Source organism: Dipodomys spectabilis, unplaced genomic scaffold (assembly GCF_019054845.1).
Source record: "Dipodomys spectabilis isolate Male_0828 unplaced genomic scaffold, ASM1905484v1 ptg000045l, whole genome shotgun sequence".
In the NCBI taxonomy this organism is placed as follows: Eukaryota; Metazoa; Chordata; class Mammalia; order Rodentia; family Heteromyidae; genus Dipodomys; species Dipodomys spectabilis.
In genome coordinates, this window is record NW_024870722.1 from 4,033,669 (window position 1) to 4,060,497 (window position 26,829).

A 26,829-nucleotide genomic window follows, 5' to 3' on the forward strand; every position below is an offset into this window, starting at 1 on the left:
GAACAAGGGCTCGTCAGGCATTGAGCTTGGTCTGGTGGGTTTATCACAGTGAGATCCACGTGGAAGGATTATACCATGCCCAGTGCATGGGCGGAGCCCTGCTCCAGCTTACCTCGCCTCTCCGAGATCTGCAGGTAGCCTGTGGAAAGGTACTGCTCCATGTCCTGCTGGAAAGCTTCCTCGAAGAACTTCTGCCGCTCTTTCAGCTTCGTCTGCTGGGTGTGCTCCATGTCCAGGACTTTCTGCGTGTGCTTTGCATCAAGTTCAGCTGAGGAAGTGGAACAATGGGGTTAGGGTTAGCAAAGGGGCTGCATGGGAAGTGGTGCACAGCCCGCAGACCTGGGCTGGACCCTGGCTGTGTGGTGCACAGCCCGCAGACCTGGGCTGGACCCTGGCTGTGTGGTGCACAGCCCGCAGACCTGGGCTGGACCCTGGCTGTGTGGTGCACAGCCCGCAGACCTGGGCTGGACCCTGGCTGTGTGGTGCACAGCCCGCAGACCTGGGCTGGCACCTTCGCTGTGTGGTGCACAGCCCGCAGACCTGGGCTGGACCCTGGCTGTGGGGTGCACAGCCCGCAGACCTGGGCTGCACCCTGGCTGTGTGGTGCACAGCCCGCAGACCTGGGCTGCGCCCTGGCTGTGTGGGCAGTGGCCAACTCAGCAGCACCTGTGGCATTGCCTTCCATTACTGGTCACTTAGCCCTCTGCCCCTCCTTTGTACGTGCTGACCCCTCTGCTGGAATGACTTCCCTCCCTCACCCTCTGTCCCCTCACCCCCTCCTGCCCCCCTCCCCCGCCACTCCCCACGGCCAGCAGCTGCTTTTCTCTCAGGGCCAACTGCTCATGCAATGCTTCTGCTGGTTCAAGTACAATGTGTTCTTCCGCTGACTGAACACATCACTGGGTGCCATCTCTCACACGATAAAGACATGGAGTTCTTGGAACATCTAGGCTTAGCTATGCTATTACCACCTGTGTACCTGGCTATGAGACAGACACAGTAACTCAATATGCACATGAAACTTGGATGAAATAATGTGGAACTATTTTAGAGGGCAGGTGAGAAAGGCCCTTCAGGTGAGGCCTGAGTCAGGGCCACCAGGTTAGAATGACTGATATAAGACACCGCAGGCTTGTCATTCAAACACAAACCCTGATGAACCTTCTAGGGGTTCACCTTTTCTCCACCCCCGCATGGAGACCGCACAAAACAATGTGAGGACTAAGGACTTAAACTTGTAGTTATTTCTAGACTTGATTTTCTTTCACACAGAATGTCATTAGAATCCTGGCTTGGCTCCAGAGCTGTTGCAGCCTTGCCCACTATGTGCTGTAGCCCCGAGTTCTGTGCCAGGCAGCACTGCGGCACAGGTGGCTTCATAAATGGGGGCGTGTCCGAGTGCACCTGACTCACCAGGGGCACAGGGCTTGCTTGTTTTGGCTGGCTTTTAGTGACTGAGGGAGCAGGGGACGCAGGTTCATCTGGGAGCCCAGAGCAGCCCCAGGTGGTGGCCCAGGAGCCACATGAGCCTGTAAGCAGATTCTGATCCAGGGCCTCCACAAAGCCAGCGGACACCTGAATTTCAGCTCTGTGGGACCCTGGGCAGAAAGCACAGTAACACTGGGATGGATTTCTGACTCAGTCTGCTTGTGGGTACATTAGTGCTGTTTTAAAACTACTGTGTTTGTGAGAGCTAGTAAACAGTCAGGTGGGTGGGATTCCTCCAAGTGAGCTGTATGAATTCAAGCTGTGGCAGACGCTGCAGGGCTGGGTCTGAAAGGAGCAAAGTCCAGCTTTGGCACTGTTGAGGTTCAATGCTAGTGTGTCACTCCAGGCCTCGCACTCCCCGGTTCATCTTTGGGGGGAAGGAGGAAATCATCATCTTTGGGATGTTATCAAGTCCTCTGTAATTAAAGAGCAACAACAGATCTTCCCTGTGCTCACAGGGAAGCTGTGCCAGTGGGAAGAGTGCAGGTGTCAGCGCAGTTCTAAATCAAGTCCTGTCCTATTAACAGATGCGGCTGGCCCCTCCTCACACCTTTTAGTCCACCTCTCTGCTGCCAGGCCAGGGTGGGCGGTCCTCCCTCTGGCCAGGCCCCGGCACCTCAGTGTCCTCTGAACCCTGAGCACCCCGTGAGCCACAACGCCTGGGGTTCTGGGGAGGTGAGGCAGCTCTCAACAATGGCTGATACTGTTTATTTTGGAGGACCTGTGCTTTTTATATTGTTTATTTTGGAGGACCTGTGCTTTTTATATTGTTTATTTTGGAGGACCTGTGCTTTTTATATTGTTTATTTTGGAGGACCTGTGCTTTTTATATATTTTTTATTTTGGTGGGCCTGTGCTTTTAGCACAGATACTTTACTACTTTGAGCCATAGTTCCAGCTCTTTTTGCTTTCATTATTTTTGAGGTAGGGTTTTGCGTTTTGTCAGAGTTAGCTTAAGCCATGATCCTCTACCTCCAGAACAGCTGGAATTACCAGTGTAAATGAGTGTATCTGCTTTGTTAAGATGAGGACTCACTAACTTTTTCACCTGACCTCAACTTAAGATACTCCCAGTCTCTGCTTCTGAGTAGCTGAGATTCTAGGCTTGGAAGCACCATGTCCAGGCCTGAGATTTTGAAAAATGTTGCTGCCTGTATGGTTATTTCAAGTATTTTCCGCTGTCCTGTGTTGGCTCATTTATTCCAGATCTTCTCTTGCATCTCTGGGCCAGCTTCTCCCTGGGGTTCACTGCATACCAAGTCCAGCAACACTGTTTCAGCTACACATTTAGTTTGAAGTGAGAAAACTCATGGCAGGCATTAAAAAGTACCTCTGCTGCTCAGAGATTAAGAAGGATGCCCCTCGGCCATGACCTGGAGACATTATAATTGTGCTGTGTGTCCTGGAACCATCCACTGGGCCGACATCAAGAAACGACCACAGGGAGGAGGGGGCCAAGATGGCGACGGCACAGTAGGGAAACACCACAGCTCTCTCCAACCAAATAAGAGAGTTTGGGTTTCAATGCTCTGTTTCTCCAAGTGACCAACAACTACAAAAAGGCAAATACTCAGAGAGATACAGGAAGTGAAAAAAAAAGAAAAGGAAAAAACCCTTCAGAACCTACACAAAGATGGTCAAGTGGGAAGACCCTTCCCCCCCGCCCCCCGCTTGCTGGCAGCGTGGCTCTATGCCAAGCCACCCAAGTGGCCTGGCCCGGGGCCCACTGGGGCCCACAAGAGTCCCAAGCCTCCAAGAAGACTCTCATGAGACGGCACCGACCCGGAGAGTGCAAACAGAGACAGAAAACTCAGAGCTCAGAACCTGCACGAAGACCCCTCCACCCCTGCCAAACAGCCTGGCCCATGGCAGTGGGAGACCCCAGAACCACAGCGGTCTGACCCATAGAAGGCCAGTGCAAAAAAAACGCCTGTGGCACCAACCCAGATAGCATAAACAGAGGCAGAGACTGTGAAACACAGCTCCCGCCCACACCACCACCCAGCACAGCCCACAAGCATTTCAACAAATGCAGAACACGGTGGCCACGGTGCACAAAAACAGTTATTTGCCACAGCACCGCTGGACAGCTCCCAACCAGCTCCAGGATAAGTGAGTCTCCACAGGGGATGCCTCCACCCCCACAGGAGACCAGTACTTGACTTGTACCAGAACTTTACTTGTACCCCTCCCCCTACCACTGGGCTACAGGGTCCTACAGAAGCTGGAAACTGTGCAAGCATACCAGCAACCTGTGGGTACCCAGGCTTGATTGGCCAAGAATGCCCTGGAGTCCTAGGTAGGAGCCCTTTTGTCTCTGACTGGTCAGGTTCTGAGCACACACCTCAGCAGAGGGTGGAGTGTGTCTGTCCACCAGAATCTAACAAAAGTAAGCCCTATGTGGGCCAGACCAGCAGCTGGAAAGAGACACCGCCCCCAACAGAACTGAGACCAGTTCTCTCAACCAGCCCAGGGCCGAGAGCAAGCTTCATCAATTGATCCAAGAACCAATCCAGAACAAAACAAAGGCAGCCACCTAGCAACCAAAACAGTCAGAGTTTAGAACTGGTCTCCAATAATCCCTGAATCCACATGCGAAAATCACAGCGAAAAATTACAAGATTTATCAACTGCCAAGACAGCAAACCAGACCCAAAGGCCAGCAGCCACCCACGAAAGAACTCCAGTAGAAGCAAAAAAGAAATGAAAAACAAACAGTACATCTAAGAAATGATAGAGGCAATGACTCAAGAATTAAAGTGAGAAATGAATCAGAAATTTAAAGAACAAAGAAATGAATTACCAAAAGAGATCCAAGATTTCAAACAAGAAATGCATTCAAGATAGATGCAATACATGCCTCACTAAAAGATGAGATTAGCCAGGTGCTGATGGCTCACACCTGTAATCCTAGCTACTCAGGAGGCTGAGATCTGAGGATCGAGGCAAGAAAGTTCAATTAACCACCAGAAAACCAGAAGTGGTACTGTGGCTAAAGTGGTAGAGTGCTAGCCCTACCTGAAGAGCTGAGGGACAGTGCCCAGGCCCTGAGTTCAAGACCCACGACTGACAAACAAAAAAAAAAGAGAGATGAGATTAATACTCTGAGAACCAACGTAAAAATCATAAATGGCTCAATTTCCTCCATGCAAAATTCAATTTCCTCCATGCAAACCACAATGGAAGCCACAGTTAATAGAGTGAATAAAATGGAAAAATAGAATATCAGATACTAAAGACAAATGAAGGAAGTGGAAAAAAGTTACAGATATGGAAAAAACACTCAAAATATGCCAAAAGGAAGCCCAAGAACAAGCAGAGAGTGCCAAGAAATTTAACCTTCGTATAATTGGGGTAGATGAAGGTGAGGAATACCAGAATAAAGGAATGCAACTTATTCAATAAGATCTTCATTGTAAATTTCCCCAGTCTTAAAAGAGAAAATCTTAACTACATAACAGAGGCTTCCAGAAACCAAACAAGCAGGATCCCAGGAGGAACACTTTTACGCACATTACAGTAAAAATACTAGATTTCAGCAATAAAGAAACAATCCTACATGCAGCAAAAGCAAAAAAGGAGCTATATTACAAGGGGGAAAAATTAGAATCACTGCAGATCTCTCCTCATAGACACTGAATGCAAGGAAAGCCAGGGAAAGTACCATCTGGGCCCCGAGAACCAATAACTGCCAGCCCAGACCAGTGTATCCAGCAAAGCTAGCATTCACATTCAACAAAGAAACTAAACTTTTTAACAGTAAAGAAAAACTAAATGAATTCATAATAAGCCAGCAATACAAAGAATATTAAGAGGGGAACTACAATCTGAAAAAAACAATCAAGATCAGGGATCCATACCAGATAGATACCACTAGGAGACCAACTTAGTAAACATAGGAAGAAAGGAAAGAAGAAATACTTAGGAAATCAGGAAAATGTCAGGAAATACAAAACACCTCTCTATTATAATCATAAACATTAATGGACTCAATTCACCATTCAAAAAAAAAGAACAGATTGGATCAGAAAACAAGATCCATCAATTTTTTGTCTTCAAGAGACCCATCTCACAGCCAAAGATAAAAACAAACTCTGAGTGAAAGGATGGAGAAAGATCTACCATGCAAATGCTCCCAGCAAGAAGGCAGGAGTTACCATCCTGATACCTGATAAAATAAACTTTACATTAAGATCATTACAAAAAGATAGAGAAGGTCACTACATATTAATACAGGGAACAATCCAAGAAGAGTGTATCAACATTGTCAATCTATACTCTCCAAATATCAGTGCACCCAAATATGTTAAGCAAATACTCTCAGACCTAAAGGAAAAGAGAGATTCAAATACAATAATATTAGGAGACTTTAATACTCCACTCTCACCAAAGGACAGGTCTGCCAACCAGAGAAATGGCAAAGCCATCTCCAAATTAAGTGATGCCATATCTCAAACAGACTTAACTGACATATACCAAGTTTTCCACCAAACAACAACCCAACACACGTTCTTCTCAGCAGCCCGTGGAACGTTCTCCAAAATGGATATCTTAGTTCATACAAGGAACTTAAACAAATACAAGACGATCCACATAATCCCCTGTATTCTTTCTGACCACAGTGGAATCAAGCTAGTTCTCAGTAACAAAGCATACAGTAGAAATTACTCAAACACAGGGAAATTAAACAGCATACTGCTGAGCAACACATGGGTCACAGACAAAAGTAAGGAAGAAATCAAAAAGTTCCTACAATTCAATGAAAATGAATATACATCACAACCGGTGGGATAAGGCAAAAGCTGTCCCGAGGAGCAAATGTATTGCTCTCAGTGCACACATCAAGAAAACAGAGAGACCAAGTAAACGATCTCATGATGCAACTAAAACTGCTAGAGAAACAAGAAAAAGTTGAACCTAAGGTTACTAAACGGAGTGAGATAACCAAAATAAGAGTTGAAATTAATGGTAGAGACTAAGAAAACTATAAACAAAATTAATAAAACAGAAAGCTTGTTTTTTGGGGAAAAAAAATCAATAAAATTGATGGATCTCTGTCAAGACTAACTATAAAAAGAAAAGAGGAGACTCATATCAGTAAGACCAGGGATGCCACGAGAAAAATCATAACAAATACTCAAGACATCCAAATAATTATAAAGAATTATTTCCAGACTCTATACTCATTAAGGAAGGAAAACCTAGCAGAAATGAATTTTTAGAGAAATACAAACTGCCCAAACTGAACCAAGAAGAAATAAATCAATTAAGTAAGCCAATAACTTACAATGAGATAGAGGAAGCAATCAAAAGTTTTCCAACAAGGAAAAGCCCAGGACTGGATGGATTCACTACAGAAAAGACTTTTAAAGAGGAACTAATACCCACACTCCTCAAGCTCTTCCGAGAAACAGAAACAAAGGGAGCAATCCCAAACTCACTCTATGAAGCCAATATCACACTCATCCTCAATCCAGGAAAAGACCCAACAAAAAAAGAGAACTACAGACCAATCTCTTTGATGAACACAGATGCAAAACTCCTCAATAAAATTTTAGCCAACAGAATCTAGAAACATATCAAAAAAAACCATACATTACAATCAAGTAGGCTTCATCAGAGAGATGCAGGGATGGTTTAACACACATAAATCAATAAATGTAATCCATCACATTAACAGATCCACGATCAAGAACCACATGATTATCTCCATAGAAAAGGCTTCTGACAAAATACAACACTCATTCATGTTAAAAGCTCTGGAGAAAATAGGAATAGAAGGAATACTTCTTAAAACAATAAAAGCCTTATATGACAGACCAATAGCCATTATTATACTTAATGGGAAAAATACAACCAATTCCCCTAAAAACAGGAACAAGGCAAGGATGCCCACTCTCTCCACTTCTCCTCAATATAGTTCTGGAATCCTTAGCCAGAGCAGTAAGGCAAGAAAATGACAATAAAGGGATCTTCATAGGGGAAGAAGAAGTTAAACTATCCCTTTTTGTAGATAAAATGATTTTTATATCTTAATGATCCCAAAAGCTCAACCCCCAAACTCTTAAGAGATTATAAACCGCTTGGCAAAGCAGCAGGCTACAAAATTCAGCCAACAATTGCTAGAGGGGATATAGAAAAAGAGGAACCCTACTGCATTGCTGGTGGGAACATTAATATAACCACTTTGGAGAGCAGTCTGGAGGTACCACGGAAAGTTAAATATAGATCTCCCCTATGACCCAGCCAAACCACTTCTAGGCATCTACCCTGAGCAACAGGAACCAGGATATAAGGATACATGCACCTCTATGTTCACTGCAGCACTTTTCACAATAGCCAAGATATGGAAACAACCCAAATGACCCACCACAGATGAGTGGATCCAAAAATTGTGGTACCTATATACAATGGAATATTATGCAGCAATTAGAACAGGCAAAATAATGGAATTTGCATGGAAATGGATGGAACTAGAACAAATCATTTTGAGCGAGGTAAGCCATGAGCAAAAATGGCACATGGTCTCCCTGATATGTGGATGCTAAAGCCAAAATGCAAGGAGATATGACAAAGTAAACAGGACTCGAGAAACAAAGGACAGCCACTCATTTTGTCATATCATTGCTAAATGAATCCATGTTCTTGACCATCATATATGGTGTATACATGTGTGCATCTGAGGGAAGCTAGGAAGAGGACATAGAACCAAAGGGAAAGGGGAAAACAGAAGAGAGGGGGCCATCAGCTGCACTGGACATCGATGAAAATGAGCTAAGCAACTCAAGGGCAGCAATGGGAGGGAGGGAATGAGAGGAAAAGAGGGAACAGATTACACTAAGCAAAAGGAAAGAAATGTAAATAACACCCAATGTGGAAGAAATAACTGTATTGTCAAAGCTCATAGAATTCACAAACTTTATAGACCGTGATAATGACAATTTACCTTGTGAAGGTTAAAATGTATTTGTAGCTTTAAATATCACTATTCCACAATACTGTGAAATATGTGAAATTTTATTTTTTTATATTTTAATCATTAAAAATGCAGAGCTATGTTTTCTGTTGCTGTTCATGCTATTATCGATAAAGCCTTATTATGTACATGTGTTCTAGATTTTTTTCTTCCAAAGAATACCCTAAGCGTCTCCATTTCCCTGCTTCAAAACACAAGTTTACAAAGCAAAAGTTTAAATGTATTCCCTCCTTTATAAATGTTAGAACATTAGAAATATTGTGCAACTGTGGTTTTCTTGATTCAGTTGAATTTATGTAATTACCTAATCTCAGTAAGAAATTTAAAAAAACCTTAAAACTAAAAAAAGGGGAGAAAAAGACAAAGGAACAGCTACATCTGGGAATGGTGCAGTGGCTGGAGGATAGCAGAAGGAAAATGCCAACTCCAAAGGGTAGCAGCACCAACCAGAATCAGGCTGGGTGACAACCAAAGCCACAGAACCTTCCTAGGAGGAACCGTGCCTCTTATTCACACCTTGATGCCATTTGTACACTGGAGAAAGCCAAACACAGAGTTAAAGGGCGTTAGCAAACAGCCTCAGTATAAAAAAGATGAAATCATTTTCTCTATGGAGAGGAGGAATAGTCATTAGTCCCATTATTAACACAGGTGTGAGTCTCTATTTCTTTCTTTTTTGGTCGGTCGTGGGGCCTGAACTCTGGGCCTGGGTGCTGTTCCTCAGCTCTTCAGCTCAAGGCTAGCGCTCTACCACTTGAGCCACAGCGCCACTTCTGGCTTTTTTCTTTTTGCTTATGTGGTGCTGAGGAATCGAACCCAGGGCCTCAGGCATGCAAGGCAAGCGCTCTACCACTGAGCCACCTTCCCAGCCCCGGGTCTCTATTTCTACTCCAGGTCATTGTTCAAGATTTCTCTGACTGACATGGCACTGAGCCACCACTCTCAATAATGTCACATGGACAGTCAGTCAAAATGAAAATCACATTACAAGTAAGATGGCGTGGTCCAATCTTGATGCACAGAGGTGGCACAGAGGCATGTGACATATCCCAGACACGTCTGACCCTACGTTCTCACAGAGCTGAGGAGAATGATGATGGAAGATGGCCCTGTGGCAGCCAGGAAAATAAGAATAAGCCTCTCTGTAAGAGGCAAGGAAAAGCCTTTCAAGCAAAATGTAAAAAGAGTAATGAACATTTAAATATAAATTGAGAAAAAATTGATAATCTACATTAAAAATGTTTTTTCATTCCAAAACAAGACTAAGAATAAATCTTAAAAATACATGATTTATATATTTGTAATTTAATATTTTTATATGGGGTTATGGAATATGAATTTTATACTAACACACAGCAACTCAAGTTTGTGATCCTAGCTCCTTGGGAGGCAGGGTCGGGGGATCTCAATTGGAGAACAGCTTAGGGAGAAAGAAGTTCATGTGACACCATCTTAACTGAAGGCCAGGCATGGTGGCAAGTATGGGAAAAGCACAGTGGCTAGCCACAGTGCATAGCCGCCAGCCCAGGCCAGCACAGGTATAAGTGAGACTCAATCCCAAAAATAACCAATGCAAAGAGAGACTAGAGTCATGGATCAAGTGATAAAGTACCTGCCTTATAAGCAAGCAGCCCTGAGTTCAAATCCCAGTACTGTCCACCGCGCCCCCCCCCCCCCCCCAAATAATGTCTGGGACAAACACTCAAAAGACCAATTGTCGAGTTGTATGGTGGTAATTTGCTTTCCAGCTCTCCAGACAGGTGATTATTCTAGTTGCATCTCATGATCAGATGTGACAGTGACCCTGATTCTGTGTCCAAGGCAGCACCTGGTGGTCCTATACTAACTCTAAGAACCTGTTTCCTTCCATTCCAATACATGCGTCTAAAGGTACTTTTAGTCCATTGAGATAGTTTTCTTTTTGTTCCCTTCAGTTTGTTTCTCTTTATGCTTGGGTTTAGTAAAAAAAAAAAAATATATTCAGAAACTGAAGAGCTATTAGACAAAAAATATGTAAGATTTTCCTTCCTTCCTTCCTTCCTCTTTCTCTTCCCCTCCCTCTCTTTCTCTTCCCCTCCCTCTCTCCTTCCCTTTCCTTTCCCTCTACTTCCACTCTTCTCCTCTCCCCTTCCTTTTTCCTCCCCCACCCCTCTCTTTCTTCTTCTTTTTTCTTTTTGTGCTGGTTCTAGGTCTTGGAATTCAGGGCCTGGGTCCTGTTTCTAAGCTTTTTTACTCAAGGCTAGCAATCTACCACTTGAGCCACAGCTCCATTTCCAGCTCTTTAGTGGTTAATTGGAAGAGAAAGAGTCTCCTATTCCTGCCCAAGATGGCTTTAAACTGCAATCCTCAGAACTCAGCCTCATGAGTAGCTAGGCTTACAGGCACAAGCCACCAGTGCCCAGTTACATTTTCATTCCACTTTAGTTTCAAAATAAGGCACAGTCAGTCATTCTAAACGTCTTCTCTATCTTTCCTGTACTTCACGTGCCAAATGAATATAAACTGTTTCATGAGACCTTTAAATAGTATTTTCATGTGATTGCAGTGTTTCTATACTTCTAAGCCCTGTGTTTCATAGTTTTAAGAGTTTTATATTCAGCCTCCATCAAGAATTAAGTTTCTAAGACTGGGGGTGTAGCTCAGCAGTGAAGGGCTTCCCTAGCATGACCAAGGTCCTGAGTTCCACCCTACTCTTTTTTTGCCAAAACAGTTTCAGAGACAGACAAAATTATTTCATGCCATATTTATTTCTGTGAGTATTCTACAGCATGAGAGCATTTACTCTTTAGAACTGGTACTTGGAAGAAAAATCTGTGCACATGACAGTGTGTGGGGTAAGGAATTAGTATGTCCAGGGACATGCAAGCTACAAGTGACCTACAACTGAGCTACATTCCCAGCCCAAGTTAGTGCATTTTAAAAAGTTTCACTTTTTACGTACTTCACCCTTGTTTGCAGAACCCTCCAACACACATATACCCCTCTCATAGTGTTATAAATGGTACTTTAAAATTTCTTTTACATTCAGCTAAGAAAGAAATATCCTTACCCAAACTGTCATAGCTAAGAAAAACAACAAGGGTTTATAATCAGAATAAATAACACTTACAATACAGAGAACTCATGCAGCTCACAGTGGTTCACCAGGTTTAGTGCTGGAGTGGAAGTGCTGTTTCCTACGCTCTTGCCACAGGAAACACTAGTCTAGTACCTAAGCTTCTGGAATTGTTTACATTTCTGTCAATTATTCTAAGGAAATGATCACTGTCTTGAGTAGCAGCAAACACTAGGGAAGCACAGTGTGTATGACAAGGTTTCTGGACAGTAAGATAATATCTGGTAGTGCCTTCCAGTTCTGGGAGGGACAAGGCCACTTAGAACAGCCAATTCTGGCTGCAGGGCCAGAGCATGGCCCTGTTCTGAATAGTACTGAGGTCCTTAATTTCCCATTATCTGAACAACAGGGTCTGGATGACAATGACCTCAATTCTTAAATCTTCCAATTCCATTTTACTTTTGATTAGAGATAATCCCAACTCTTGCCTAATTTTTAGTGAAATTATATGAATATTAAATTAGCATTAAGGGTTTTAAAACCTTTTGAATTAGAGCATGACATTCCAGAATATTAACTTTAGCTAGTAACAAAATACCTGAAGGTATTCTTTTAATTATCTTGCTGGCTGTATTCTTTTTTGTTTTGCTTAAAGAATGATTAGAGGCCAGGAGCAGGGTAAAGAGGGCATGCTTAATAGCATGGCCCTGGGTTTAAGCCTCAGCGTAAGGATTTATGATCGGGAGCACAAAGCTTCAGATGAATGGCTAGCTGAGAACCATGCCATCTGTAACAGATCTCCACTGGGAGGCCAACAGTGCTGAGTGGCTGACCAGGTGGCGTCTAGAATGTTGGTCCTTTGCAGAGGATAAGGAAACACTGAACTGGAAAAGAGGATGCTGTTGAAACAATGGTGCAAAGCCTTGCGGAAATGCTACACTGTGACATGTTCACAGAATATACTTCTACTGAAATATAAAATACTGCCTATACTACTGCCTAAATATAAAATTAAAAAAAATACTGCCTAAAAGATCATCATGGAGGACATCATGGCCCATTCTTGAGTTGGTTTCCATACATAGTCCATATATACGAGTGAAAACACAATCCATACTAGAGGCTTTGTTACAGATGTAAGACAATAGTCTACCTGCCTAGAATGCATTTTCCCCATATTAACCTACGTATCAAGAATTATGTAGGAAGGGCTGGGGGTTTAATGCAGTCGCAGATAGCACTTGCCTAGCATACACCAGGCCCCAGGCTCACAACACTTGTGCAAGTACACATACATATATCCACTTCCAGAAAACAGACAACAAATTATTTGGGGAAGAAAATCAGAGAGGCTTAAATCACTGTAGTTTCGAACTCAAACAAGATTTAACACTACTATAAACTGTAGAAAATAAAAGTATAACCCCATACATGTGTCCATGAGAGACATGCTACTTGAGTCCATTCAGAGCAGGTCCTGAAACATTAGGCCCATCTAACACTGTAAGATACCTATGAGCTGGCAAAACGAGAGTTGCTAGGCTCCATGCCCATCTCCTACATGGCCATGCTGTGGGGCCAGAGAACCTGTGCTCCTAACTGATGCCTGGGTATGGACCAGGCTTTGAAAATGCTGTAGACGGAAGTGGTGCTTTGGCTCAAGTAGTGGAGCGCTAGCCTTGAGCTGAAGAGCTGAGGGACAGTGCGTGGGCCCAGAGTTCAAGCCCCATGACCAACAAAAAAAAAAAAAAAAGAAAAGAAAGAAAGAAAATGCTGTAGAGTGTCTGTGAAATTATTAAGAGGAAGAAAGGCTCCAGCAGAAACCAGGCTCACCATCACGGTGGAGCACTGCCCACAGCCACCTCATCGTGAAGGATGAGCTCCCTCTTCCTCCTGTGGAGTCCAGGACACACTCTTGGCTAGTGCTTGGGGCCACTGTGGAACAGCTGGCTGTTCACAAGGCCTGCTGAGCAGATCTATGGTTTGTCCCCACCTCCATATCTGAAGGAGCAAGGGCTGCTCCGCACCATCTCCATTTCAGAGAAGAGAGAGGTTTCCAGGCCATCTCTCCTGTAGACATCCAAATGCCCTCAAATGACAACTGTATTTAAAACTAATAGACAAAACTCGGGTGAATGAAAGTTGTAAACGAAGACAAAGCAGATATAATCAAAGCAACATATAAACAAGATATGCCAAGAAAGTCCAGTGAACAGTGAAAAACGTTTGACCGACTCCCATGCCCAAATAGACAATAATGCAATCTGAAACAACAATGAAATGAACAATTTCAGTTAAAATTATATATTACAGAAACAAAAATGAACACAAGAAACAAAACTATCAAGGTTACAATGAAAAATGTGGAATTATTCCAAGCTTTCAAATATCATGGCATATGGACAGGAATAGAAAGCTGTGTAGTAAGGGATTTTTCCTAGAAAGTTTGATATTACAACTTGATACTATAATATCCAGAAATTTCCTATAATCAACATTTTTTTTTGTTCCAGTCCGGGACTTACGCTTAGGGCCTGGGTGTTGCTCCTGAGCTGCTTTTGTTCAAGGCTAGTGCTCTGCTACTTGAGCACAGTGTCACTTCCAGCTCATTTTTTTAGTAGTTAGTTAGAGATGAGAGTCTCATGGACTTTCCTGCCCAGGCTGGCTACTAAATTGTAATCTTCAGATCTCAGCCTCCTGAGTAGCTAGGATTACAGGTGTGAGCCACCAGTGCCTGTCTGTAATCAACACTTTTTGAGCATCATTGGTATAACTAACTAATCACGATGGTAACTTTAAGTATTAAATAATGTAAGTGTTTTCTAAATTCGTTTGAAAAACATATAGTGTCACCCTATTGCTTTGAGAATTGTTAAATCTTTGACTAACTGGCAAGTATTGACAATTAAAAGACTTTGAATTAGCCCAAAACATCCCCACCTTGATAACCTGCTGTACTTCTTAGTTATACAATCTCCCTAAATGTTATACCTGGTATACATTCATGGCCATGTCATTAAACATAATCTGTACATTGGGACGGAGTACACCCAGGATTCAAACCAACATTTTCTGTTTCTAGATTCTTGATATGTAGCCTCCAATGGCCTTTAACTCAAGATCCTCTGCCTTCCTAGGTGAGAGTCACTGTGCCTTTCTCCTTATTGCTAACATTTGGAAGAAAGGAATGACTTTCATGCCTACAGAAAATCCAAAAGCATACCCTTGCCCCTGACATTTTGATTACCAAGTGGTGCTTACTTCCACAGTAATACATCTCTATAGTTACAGTTGAGGTGCGGAGCAATAATATATCAGCACACGTAAGCATGAGGCAAAGTTAATTATAAAAACAAAACATAGTCGGATGTCGGTGGCTCACGCCTGTAATCCTAGCTACTCAGGAGGCTGATATCTGACGACTGCAGTTCAAAGCCAGCCCAGGCAGGAAAGTCCGTGAGACTCTTATCTCCAATAAATCACCAGAAAACCGGAAGTGGCAATGTGGTTCAAGAGGTAGAGTGCTAGCCTTGAACTGAAGAGCTGAGGGACAGCGCCCAGGCCCAGAGTTCAAGCCCCATGACCAACAAAAAATAAAAACAAAAAACCCCCAAAACACGGCATACTTACTACTAGATAGTGATTGGGCCTACAGTAAAGCCCGCACAATCTGTGCTTTGCTGTTGTTTTTATTCACCAGGAAAAAAATGAGTATTTAAAGGTTAAATGTCTGTTAATTACTAAAAATTTACATTTTAGTTAGTGGAGCTGTGGCTCAAGTGGTAGAGCACCATCATCCTTGAGCAAAAACACTAAGGGACAGTGTCCAGGCCCTGAGTTCCAGCCCCAGTACTGGCATGTGCACATACACACACACGTAAACACACACAAAATTACAATTGATATTTTATTCATCAAGAACAAGCAACCATTTGACAAATATTAATTGGGGTACTTAAAAAATTTTTTTTTCAGATAGGGTGTGTGCTTTTTCTAGTCAATCTTGGACTGGATCCTCCTACTTATACCTTCCGAGTATCTGGGATTATAGATATGTACCACAATACCAGGTGTGTTTTTGTGATAGGGTCTTACTAACTTTAGTGTCTAGGCTGAGTCCAATGGAGATCCTTCTGACTCTGTCTCCTAAGTGGCTGGGATTCTAGGTGTGAACCCCTGTGCCTGGAAATGTGACCCAATCTTGACAGGATGGGGAAATGAACCTGACCTTCCGTTATTTTCTCTTGAGTGTGATGAAGAATAAAATGTAATCGTGTAGCTGAGGGTACGGGTCCCCTACCTCCCATGTGCCATTCATTAGTGAGAAATAAGAAAAATATGAGGCCCCAACACTGCTCTTACAATGTTGTACTTCACCTCAAAGACTTTAGGTTCTATATTTTATGCATTCTGCTGTAGAAGCAGAACTCATGTTCTCTGTTTCCAAAGGGACCTGAAATATCAGAGCAGGGAACAGGCAGGCCAGATTTGGACAACAGGTAAGGCAACAATGGCCACCCTAGAGTGGCTGCTCCTCAACTCCGCCCCCCTTCCTCTCTGGCATGCCACTGGCTTCCCCAAAGCTGACTTCCTCCCTTCAGTTGGACTGCACTTTGTACCTAGCATATTATGTTAGCTAGCTGTTGGCCAGTGACTAACCTGTGAAATGTTGTAACAAGACCAATTTCTTTTAACTTTTCAGAGTCAAGATTCAGAATTTTGAGGCTTAGTGTCTTCCAGGGACACTGCATGCATGAGGACGCCTTCAAAGCTCATGGAGGAAAGCAAGAGCAAGGACTGGGCAGGGGCTTTTGCCTCTCCTCCCAGCCGCACCGTCCGTGGGGTTGGTATCTGCTTTACCAAACTACCTCCAGGAGCTGCTCCATGACAAGAGGAGGGAATCTTGGGGCTTATACCACCTGCAGCTCCCACGTCCACCTGGGCAACTCCAGGAAGCCACAACAGGTTTGGATTTCCCAGCAGCCTAAAATTCTCAACCTTATAGCTATTTCCTGTACGTCCAAATATTCCATACAGTCACCTTGTAGGGATGTTTACAGTCTTATTGTTTTATTCCAAATCAAAAGGCCCCAAAATTGCAATGAGAGAAAATTATGACAAAAACAGCACTTTATGTAGCTTTGAGTTTGATTTCCCACATTTACACGTATTTCAAACAGAATACTGCACACATCTACAATACCAAGTGTTTATCACACAGGACATACCACTCACATTTTACTGGATTCAAAGGCCTTTCATTATAAATGCCCTCTTGCTACCAGCTGGAATTATTCCTCCTCTCAAAGGTTCAGTGACAGTCAAAGCTCAGCATGCTTGAAAGCTGATCATATCTGCTGGAAACCTCATTATTTCCAGAAAATATTTTGGAAATGAGGATTTATCACTTTCAATTACAAGCTGCTAAAGGCATATGAATGTGAGAATTATGAATAAATTACTGCTATGAATGGTTGCCTCGGCCCCGCTCCCTCCCTGACAGCTAATGAGATGGAGGAAGCTGGTGTGGTGTACGTATGTGGCAGGGGTGGTAAGATAGCCTGTGAGCGTCCACGGCCACAGCAGAAGGAGGAGCGCAGAGGGCCAGCCGCCTGAGCTCTCAGAGAAAGGTGGCCTGTGGCCATTCTCAGTGTCCTTGCTTCCTGCAGTGCCACCGCTAGACATTTATAAGTTCTAACACAGCCCTTTGGTGAGAAGAAGACCATATCTGGGGATGAGAATTAGCCTGCTTCTCTAGAGTGAATTGTAAATGTAGGGGCAGATGGTAGAAAAAGATATTCCTTTGAAGAAAGGATAGGCAGCCCTGGTGGGGGCCTCAACAGAGCTTTGGGCCAACATGAAGCTACTGATGATGTCAGGCAAGGCAAGGGGCCAGAATGTGAAAAAGGCAAGTATGAGATGTCAGAGACACTATACCTCAAAAATTCTGTTCAGTGACTTGTTTTACACTGAGCCCCTTCTGCTTTCTCCTGGCTTCTCAATGTCCTCAATTATGTACAGTAAGATTTGTAAAAGCAGAAAGATGAGGAAGATTAGATTAGAAAGCAGCCATTCTCCAGCTACAAATGAATGGTATCATCAATCCCCGATGCTTCTTCATGCCCAACTACAGCTACTCCAGCACTCTTTGGCTCACCCACCATGTCCCAGCTCCTCTGCTCTCTTTCCTGGCAAAACCAGTGTGAAGTAGGATCATTACTTCCCTGGTAAATGACCATTGCTGTCATCCTTACCCTTTGTTCTACTAGATGCTAAGTGCCTTGAGGGTAGATGCTACAGTTTACAAAGCTCAGAAAGGGCATACTGCATTGTTTGACAAAAGCACTAGTAATTATAATAAAACAAGCCTGTATCGTAAATGATGAATGTTTGAAGGAGGGGAACGCTAGTCAAAAAAGTGCATTGCAGGCCCTCAGCTAAGCAGCTGGACTGCAATGCTGAAAAAGGCAGTCACAGAATCCAGATGTTTAAGGGGCTATGATGCAGAAGGTAAACAGGAAAGAGCAGCACAGATGACAGGAAACACCAGCATACCATTATATGGGCCAAGAACAAACAGTATAATCATTGAGGCTAAAAGTAGAAGCAGGAAGTGTGTACTATGGCTTTAGGAACAAGCAGTGGACAAGTAATGATGTCACACTGGTCCACATAACCAGTGCAGTACGTACTCAAACATACCTTCCCTTAATAAGATTCATTTCAGCACAAAAATAACATTATACAAGCACTGTGGAAATGTTAGACACATTAACACATTTAAAACATTAGTCCAAAAATAGTAACAACCAAAGGATAAATAACTGTTCCCCCAAATTCATGCTCAGAAAACAAAGCTAAGAATCATTCTTTGGGGTTGACAGAAAGTGCAAACAGGCAAATAAAGGAGTTTTGTCAGTGCATTTGAAAGTCCATACCTATCTCTAAGAGGATATCTATCTGTTCAATGAAAGGTCATAGAGGCAAGACATCGTGGGAATTTCCTTAGATGAAATTTGGAATTTCCAAATGAAAATGACAGGAATTCACTTATAAGTTTAACTTACAAGTGGGAGCTAACATTCCTAAACAAAGACCCATCATGTTTTGAAAATCGTGATGTGACAATGTCTTTTGCATGAACCTTCCTGATAAGCAAAACATTCCTTACAATGAACCTATACCTGCTGATCCAGAACATAGAAGTTAAACTTTTTGGTATACTTCATAACCTTTTACTGTTCTCAGCATCAAGTAGGAGCTCAAAAGGTAGCTGTGGGCTGAGTGAATAGTGATTAATTATGAAACAGGGGTAAAAAGTCTCAGTGCTCCGGATATGCCCACTCAAAAAAATGGCTAGACCAAACAGAATCAGTTCATTTCATCACTTTTTTGGTATATGATAATAAGGAAAGGGGGAAAACCCTCAAAAAGCCCTTTTGCCAACTGATGAAAACAGCTTGCTTGAAAAATCAAATAAAACAAAATAGCTTGTAAAGCATCAGGAACACTACCCTATTATAAATGCAAATCCTTAAAATATGTTGGCACATAAACAAGGTTCTAGATACAGATACAAGATTTTTAAAACACTTTGAAACTCAATCTCATACAAGATAGTAGAATGCAAATGTATACTTTAAATTCAGATCAGCTAAAACCACAGAATATTCTGGAGAAGTAAGTAATAGTGATTTGATGGGCATTTTGGCACAAGTCTCTTCTATCTTTCTTCCCATTAAGAAAGGCTTCATTCTGTTCATCCACAGGTGAGCTATATCTCCTTGCTGCAGAGAGCTCTGCTAATTGCTAAAGTTCACTTGTGTGGCACTCTGGAACACTGGATATTGTAAGCTAAAAGAATCTGACAACATGCTAGGTGCCAGTGGCTCATACCTGTAATCCTAGCTACTCAGGAGGTAGAGGTCTGAGGAATTGTGGTTCAAAGCCAGGCCAAGCAGGAAAGTCTGTGAGACTCTTATCACCAATAAACTAGTAAAAAGCCAGAAGTAGTGCTGTGGTTAAAGTGGTAGAACACTAGTCTTAAGCAAAACAAGCTCAGGGACAGTGCCCAGACTTTGAGGTCAAGCCCCTGGACCCCCACACATATACAAAAAAAGAATCTGAAAACACTGCATATAAGGAAGGTCACCCTCAACTTTTACTTGAGTTTCTCCCTGAAGCAGGTCAGTATAAGACCTTCAACATGAGCAGTACCCTTCATATTTCCAGAGGAAAGGGACGCTTTGATCTCTGAAGACCCAGGATACTGAGAAGAAAATCTGAACTTAATGGCTTTGATAATGCCCGCTACTGTTTGACTATAGATTATACGCTTCTGCCCAATCATCTTTCTCCGTCCTATCACTCTTCAATAACCCCAGTACTAAATTATCCCAGTATTTCTGTTTTGTTGCATTTTTGTTTCTGAAGGTTGTGTCAACATGAAACTTCCCTGTCTTTTGTCATAGAACAATCTGTCTTTTGTCATAGAAGCTTCAGCCATAAATTCAGAGATGATGATTAAAGATACTTAACCTCTTCTTCATGAGTATGCATACAAGGCATGAAATATTTTCCAATTTACTAGAATTTCTCAGTTTTGATGGTCAGAAGTCCTACATCTACCACTTGGGACATTAAGAAGCTAAAATGGTCTGGCAAAAAGATGTCTATATTATTTCATATTTTTCATTATAGCATCATTTCATTTGCCTCCTTTCCTCTATAAACAGAAAAACCTTTGAGTCTCTCTCTGTATACTTCATAAAATTGTTAAAAAGTAAAACATGTTCCCAGACATCCATTTTTTTATATATTAAGAAAAGCAGTTGGTGAAAATAGTACACATTTTAGTTTTTAAGGTACCATTGGTGTACAAATTTCAGTGCTTTCTGTAGAAAGCTCTTTATTTTAGATATAAAAAATAAAGTAGTTGGTGAAAACAATACATGTTTTAGTTTTTTAAGGTACCAATTGTGTACAAATTTCAGTGCTTCTGTAGTCTTTTAAAAGATAAAAATTCTAATCTATTTGAGAAATGGATCCCAAAATGCTTGAAATGTCTCAAATAATCTTTTCACCACGTTCGTGAATTACAGCCTACAGTCCATGTAATTTTCATTGTTTTTGTATACTCACTAGACTCACTGGATTTCCCCCAGAAACTTCCTGCTCTGAAAGAACAGGTGCCTTAATCCTAGAATACTATGCCCCTGGACCCTTAGGAGCCACTTTTTTCTGTGTGCAAATGTTTAATGTAATTTTGTTATTAAGGTATTGCACAGAGGGGTTACAATTTCATAGTTAAGGCAATGTGTGCATTTCCTTTCAGAAAATTTTACCCCTTCTTTTGCTTTACCCCAGTTTCACCCTCCCATCCCTGCCCACAAACTGCAGGTTCATTTTCCACATAGTATATACTGAATACCATGATTGCATTTTTTTTAATTTATTTTTTTTTTGCCAGTCCTGGGCCTTCAACTCAGGGCCTAAAAACTGACCCTGAGCTCCTTTTGCTCAAGGCTAGCACTCAACCACTTGAGTTTTAGCGCCACTTCTGGCTTTTTCTGTGATTAATTGGAAAAAAGAGGCTCACAGCCTTTCCTGCCCAGGCTGGCTTCAAATGGTGAACCTCAGATTCTCAGCCTCCTGAGTGGCTAGGGTTACAGATGTAAGCTGCTAGCATCCAGCCTGTGATTGCATTTGTTCATCCTTATTCGCTCCCTTTCTGCACCCATCCTTTGTCCTCCCCATAAAAAGCCAAAAAAGAAAAAAACATGTACTCACAAATAGCACCACCATCACCACCAACACCACCACCACAATTCATGTTTCCATTTCTTGGAATTTGTTTCTACAAGAAGTATTTTAAATGTTCAGGGTGCAAGGGGAGGAGGAGTGTTTATGCCTTTGGATTCTTCTTCTATTGGTGTTCAACTTTGGTCTGTGTATGAATGCCTAGAGTCCTGTATAAGTTATCTTGTCTCACTTCCACATACGAGAGAAAACACACACCATTTGTCTCTCTGAGCTTGGCTTACCCACTTACCATGATTTGTTCTACATACATCCATTTCCCTGCAAATGCATAATGTTATTCTAATAGCCATGTAAAATTCCATTGTGTGTATGTGCCACATTTTTTTTTATTCTCTTCATCTATGGTAGGATATCTGGGCTGTTTCCATAACTTGGCTATTGTGAATACTGCAGCAAAGAATATGTTTGTGCAAATGCCTTCACGGTATTTTGGATAGAGGCCCAAGAGGGATATGGCTAGGTCATAAGGAACTTCTGTTTACTTTTAAGGAACATCCAAACTGCCTTCCAGAGTGGTTGGACTAGTTTACATTCTCACCAACAGTACAATAGGGTTCCTTTCCCCCTCCATCCCTGCCAACATTTGTTATTTGAATTCATGATGTTGGCCAATCTAACTGGGGTGAGATGGAACCTGAGTTGTTTTGATTTGCATTTCCTTTCTGGCCAGGGATGTTGAGCATTTCCTCATGTGTTTATTTGCCATTCTTACTTCTGAGAAGTCTATGAGCCACTTTTACTTAACGGTTTTCCATTCCACAACAAAGGAACCCAGCGCAAAGTGATGGACAATAAACCTTCTAATCTAACTACAGGTACAGGAAAGAAGAATATGGCAGTCTGATGCTTCTGTGGCAGTAGCCACATAAGAAGCTAGGGAGAAAAGTGTGTCCCATTTGTAAGAGGAATTTAAACCCATAAAGGAAACCCATAGCAAGCAATAAAATTGAAGAAGTAATAAAGAGGATCCCCACAAGGAAAAATCCAGGTCCTGATGGATTTGCAGATGAATTCTATAACATCTTTAAAGAAGAAAGAACACCAATACTCCTCAAACTTTTTCATGAAATAGAAAGATCACTACCCAACTTATTCTGTGAATACAGTATTACATGCATCCCTCAAACAGATAAAACCTAAGGAAAGTAGAGAACTATAGATCAATTTCTTTGATAAAATTCCCTAATAAAATATTTGCTAACAGAATTCAACAACTAATCAAAAATTGTTCACTATGAACAAGTTGGTTTCATCCCTGAGACACAAGGGTGGTTCAATAAACAAAAATCAATGAACATAATACATCACACATTAACAATTAAGGACAAGATTCACATTAGTACCCCTGAGACATGCAGAAAAAGCCTGTGACAAAATCCAACAACAATTTATGACAAAAGCTCTGGAAAAGCTAGAAACAGAAGGAACATACATCTTCATAATAAAAGCTATGTAAAACAAACTTAGAGCCAGCATCATACCAAATGATGAAAAACTAAATCTAAAACAAGACAAGAACATTGTACTCTATTCCTTTTCAATGTAATACTGGAATTCCTAGCAAGAGCAATAAGGCAAGACAAAGACACAAAAAGGTTCCAAATACGGAGCTCAGGGTCAGTACTCAGGCCCTGAGTTGAAGGCCCAGGACTGGCAAAGAAAATAATTTTTAAAAAATACTATCCTGGTATTCAGTATACACTATGTGGAAAATGAACCTGCAGTTTGTGGGCAGGGATGGGAGGGTGAAACTGGGGTAAAGCAAAAGAAGGGGTAAAATTTTCTGAAAGGAAATGCACACATTGCCTTAACTATGAAATTGTAACCCCTCTGTGCAATACCTTAATAACAAAATTACATTAAACATTTGCACACAGAAAAAAGTGGCTCCTAAGGGTCCAGGGGCATAGTATTCTAGGATTAAGGCACCTGTTCTTTCAGAGCAGGAAGTTTCTGGGGGAAATCCAGTGAGTCTAGTGAGTATACAAAAACAATGAAAATGACATGGACTGCAAGATTGGCCAGCATCAACAATACGAACAACAACAAATACTGGTGAAGATGTGAGGAAAAGGAACTCTATTACACTGTTAGTGGAAATGTAAACTAGTACAGCCAATCTGGAAGGCAGTTTGGAGATTCCTCGAAAAACTAAACATAGAATTACTCTATGATGTAGTGATACCACTCTTGGGCAGGATATGGTAGACACTTGCATATCCATGTTCATTGCTGCACTATTCACAATAGCCAAGTTATGGAAACAGCCCAGATGCCCTACAATGGATGAGTGAATCAAGAAAATGTGGTACCTATACACAATGGAATTTACTCATCTATCAGAAACAATATTTGTTATTTGCAGGGAATGGATGCACTTAGAAAATATTATGTTAAGTGAAGGAAACTGGACACAAATGGTGCTTGTTTTCTCTCATATACTTAAGTTAGATCTAATATACAAACATACATGAGAACATATACAGGGTTTTATGCATCGACCCAAAAACAAATTGGCTAAAGGAGGAGTCCAATGGTGTAACTGCTTTGAACTACTAACAAACTGTTTAACAGAATGAATACCAGGAAGCTGGTATATTCAAGAAGGCAGGAGTAATGGAGAGGGACACACAGGAATAGAGGGAGAAGGGTAAGCAAATACAATCATTATATTCAATATACAGTATGTAGAAATTGAGCTATATAACTTGAGGGTTGGGACGGGAGGGAGAAAAATGAAGAACAATGGAAGGGGTAACACTGTACTTACAAATTGACTTCTGGAATTGGAATTCCTTTATACGACTACTTACATGTGTGTGGTTTTGTGTGTGTGTGTGTGTGTGTGTGTGTGTGTGTAAACTGGTATTACTTAAAAATCAATTCCATATATTTGTAATAGTAGAAACTAATAAGACATTTTTTCAAACTGAAATATCTAAAATACAAGAGTATTTGTATTTTGAAGTTGTTATTGCTTTTCTATTATACAGGGAACAATAGGGACTTACCTACATTTCAGTGTAACATGGTAAAGCAACCCACAGTAGCAGATGGGGCAATACTGAGATTTTAACGTAACATATAGTTTTCTACCTGCCAGCCCAAAAGAACAAAGAGGAGGAACCTGAAAATGTGTTCAAGAACAATGCCCAACTTTTATACCTGCCACCTCTCCTGTACTGACAAGGGTACCAAAAACTCTACCCTTTAAAACCAAAGAACACACTAGCAAATAAAATATTAAACTCTTTCCTCTTCCAGCAGATTCATAAGACAGCCAAGTCTATTTTCAGAATAAACATTTTGCTTTTTAAATTATTGCTCAGTTCTTTGTGGGAGTGCTTAAAAATAAGTCAATCATACTGACAGGTGTGTGTGTGTGTGTGTGTGTGTGTATGTGTGTGTGTGCAGAATTTTCACTTAAAAGGGTTTGGTAAAAGTTTATGATAATAACATCTGAATGAGAATCAAGGCAGTTTTTCAACTAGGTGCTAGATAATATTTTCAGAAAGAATAATCCATAATCTTAATCAACCTGAAAGTAGAAAACTAGGTATACAAAATTCAAAGAATTGCAATAACTGTTAGAGTATTTGTATTTCCTTGATGGTACTGGATTTGAACTCAGAACTCTACAATCAACCACATGATCCATGACTCTAGTATTTTCTGCTGTCCTTTTTAAAATATTTGTTTGGATAGGGCCTCTCTGGCCTGGACTACAAATTTTCTATTCGTGCTTTCTGAATATCTTGGATGACAGGTATGTGCCAGCAGGTCCAGCTGAGACAGCCAATAAAAAGACCAGGGCTGGCTGTGAATCACGTCCCTCCTCATCTCAGCCTCCTTAAGTAGCTAAGATTACAGGTGTAAGCAATCACACCCAGCTGTGTTACATATTCTTACGAATAATACTACTGCGCTTAGGTTACAGTTTTAGCTTTTAGAGGGATATATTTAAGCATTTACAGAGGAAATGAAATGACGCAGAACTTGAGAGAAGAGGCAGAAGTACAGAAGCCACTCAGCTGGCCCAGTCTAACCTGTGGAAAACATGGACATCTAGGATCCATTATATTACTTATTTTGTTTATATTTAAAAACTCTTATAGGAAAGAAAGGATAAAACATTCTTTTATCTGTGATAAAGGAAAAGAGTTCAACAACTCACAGTTCAAACTTATTCAAAGACCTGTTGCTTTAAACTAAAAGACAGGAAAATGTATGTTACTTGCCACATTAAACCTCAGTTAATCTCTGAAGATTATGACTCACTGATCCATGAACACTTCTTCTTTCTTCCTGTTCTTCCTTTCCCCTTTTAGTTCTATTATAGCATGGCTCCTGAACTTCAACATCATCTGGAATCTTTTTCAAGATTTGAAGCCAGGTACACACAAAATAAATAATAGCTTGTCAACATGCTGACTGACTGCAAAGCTGTTCAGTGGACTTCCACCTCTGCCAAGCCTACGCTGTATCCCCGTAGCAACCCACACTAACCAGGTCCACTTGGCACTCTAACTGTAACTGGCTTCTTATTGCCTCTTTCTATCATAGACTTAGATGCAGTGGCTACAAAACAAACATTTGAGGAATGGGAAAGTAAGTCTGCAACAAAGCTCAGATTTCATCCTAAACCTCTTAAAGAGAATTTTCTTATTGTAATTTCAAGTCATTTTTTACAAAATTCTCTGAATTGCATACTTGCAAATAAATTACTTCTGAAACTAAGGTTGAATTCTGAAGGTATAGTTATATAAAAATACCCAACTGATATTTGTATACATATAAACAATTACTTTATCTTACAGTCTTACCATTATTTGCATGAAAGGGTGACCAACTATAATATGGAGCAAGGAGTCCCATCAATAAAGTATTAAAATAAGAATGAATCCATAACAACAAACACCTTAAAATTATTTCCCTATTATTACATGGCTAGCAGTGTTATTTCTTCACTTATTCTCACAAAAGTGCACCCTAGGGCCTCAAACTGGAGAGCACAGAGGAGTAGAGATGCAGAAGCAGAAGCAGGAAGAGCTTTTTCTGCAGCTCTCTCCTCTACCTGAAGACCAACTCCACTGAGGAGGGGCACAGGACACAATAGCCTTTGCTTCTCTCCCTGAAATTTCATCCATGTGGAAGATCAAACACAGAGGAAGAAACTGAAAGAGCTCAAATTTTATCCCAGGTTACTACCTGCTTTTAGACTCATTCATTTCTACCCGCTCTGAACTGCTGACATTTCCAGTCACTTCTCTCCCATGAAGAGGGTATTCAAACCCCTACCATCTGGCTCTTATTTCCTCCCTCTCTCCACCAGACAGAGGGCCCACACTGTGTGCCAAGTGTGCAACAGGTGTAGAAGAAACAAGCAAAAGTGATACTTTTTTCACTGGATACCACTAGCCCTGGGGAGAGGAGATGGCGAGAACAGTGCACACAGGACTTCAATAAAATACATAGGGCTGGGAAGGTG

The 26,829-nt window shown here is 41.5% G+C and overlaps 1 protein-coding gene across 2 annotated transcripts in view; it reads right to left on the minus strand.

Moving 5' to 3' along the window:
- Dtnbp1 (dystrobrevin binding protein 1) overlaps positions 1-26,829 on the minus strand; it is a 94,879-nt gene that overhangs the window by 9,471 nt on the left and 58,579 nt on the right. For both annotated transcript variants that reach the window (XM_042678571.1, XM_042678570.1), the window contains exon 8: positions 113-268. In XM_042678571.1, coding sequence (XP_042534505.1) covers positions 113-268 — 156 coding nt within the window. The remainder of the gene's footprint in view (positions 1-112; positions 269-26,829) is intronic.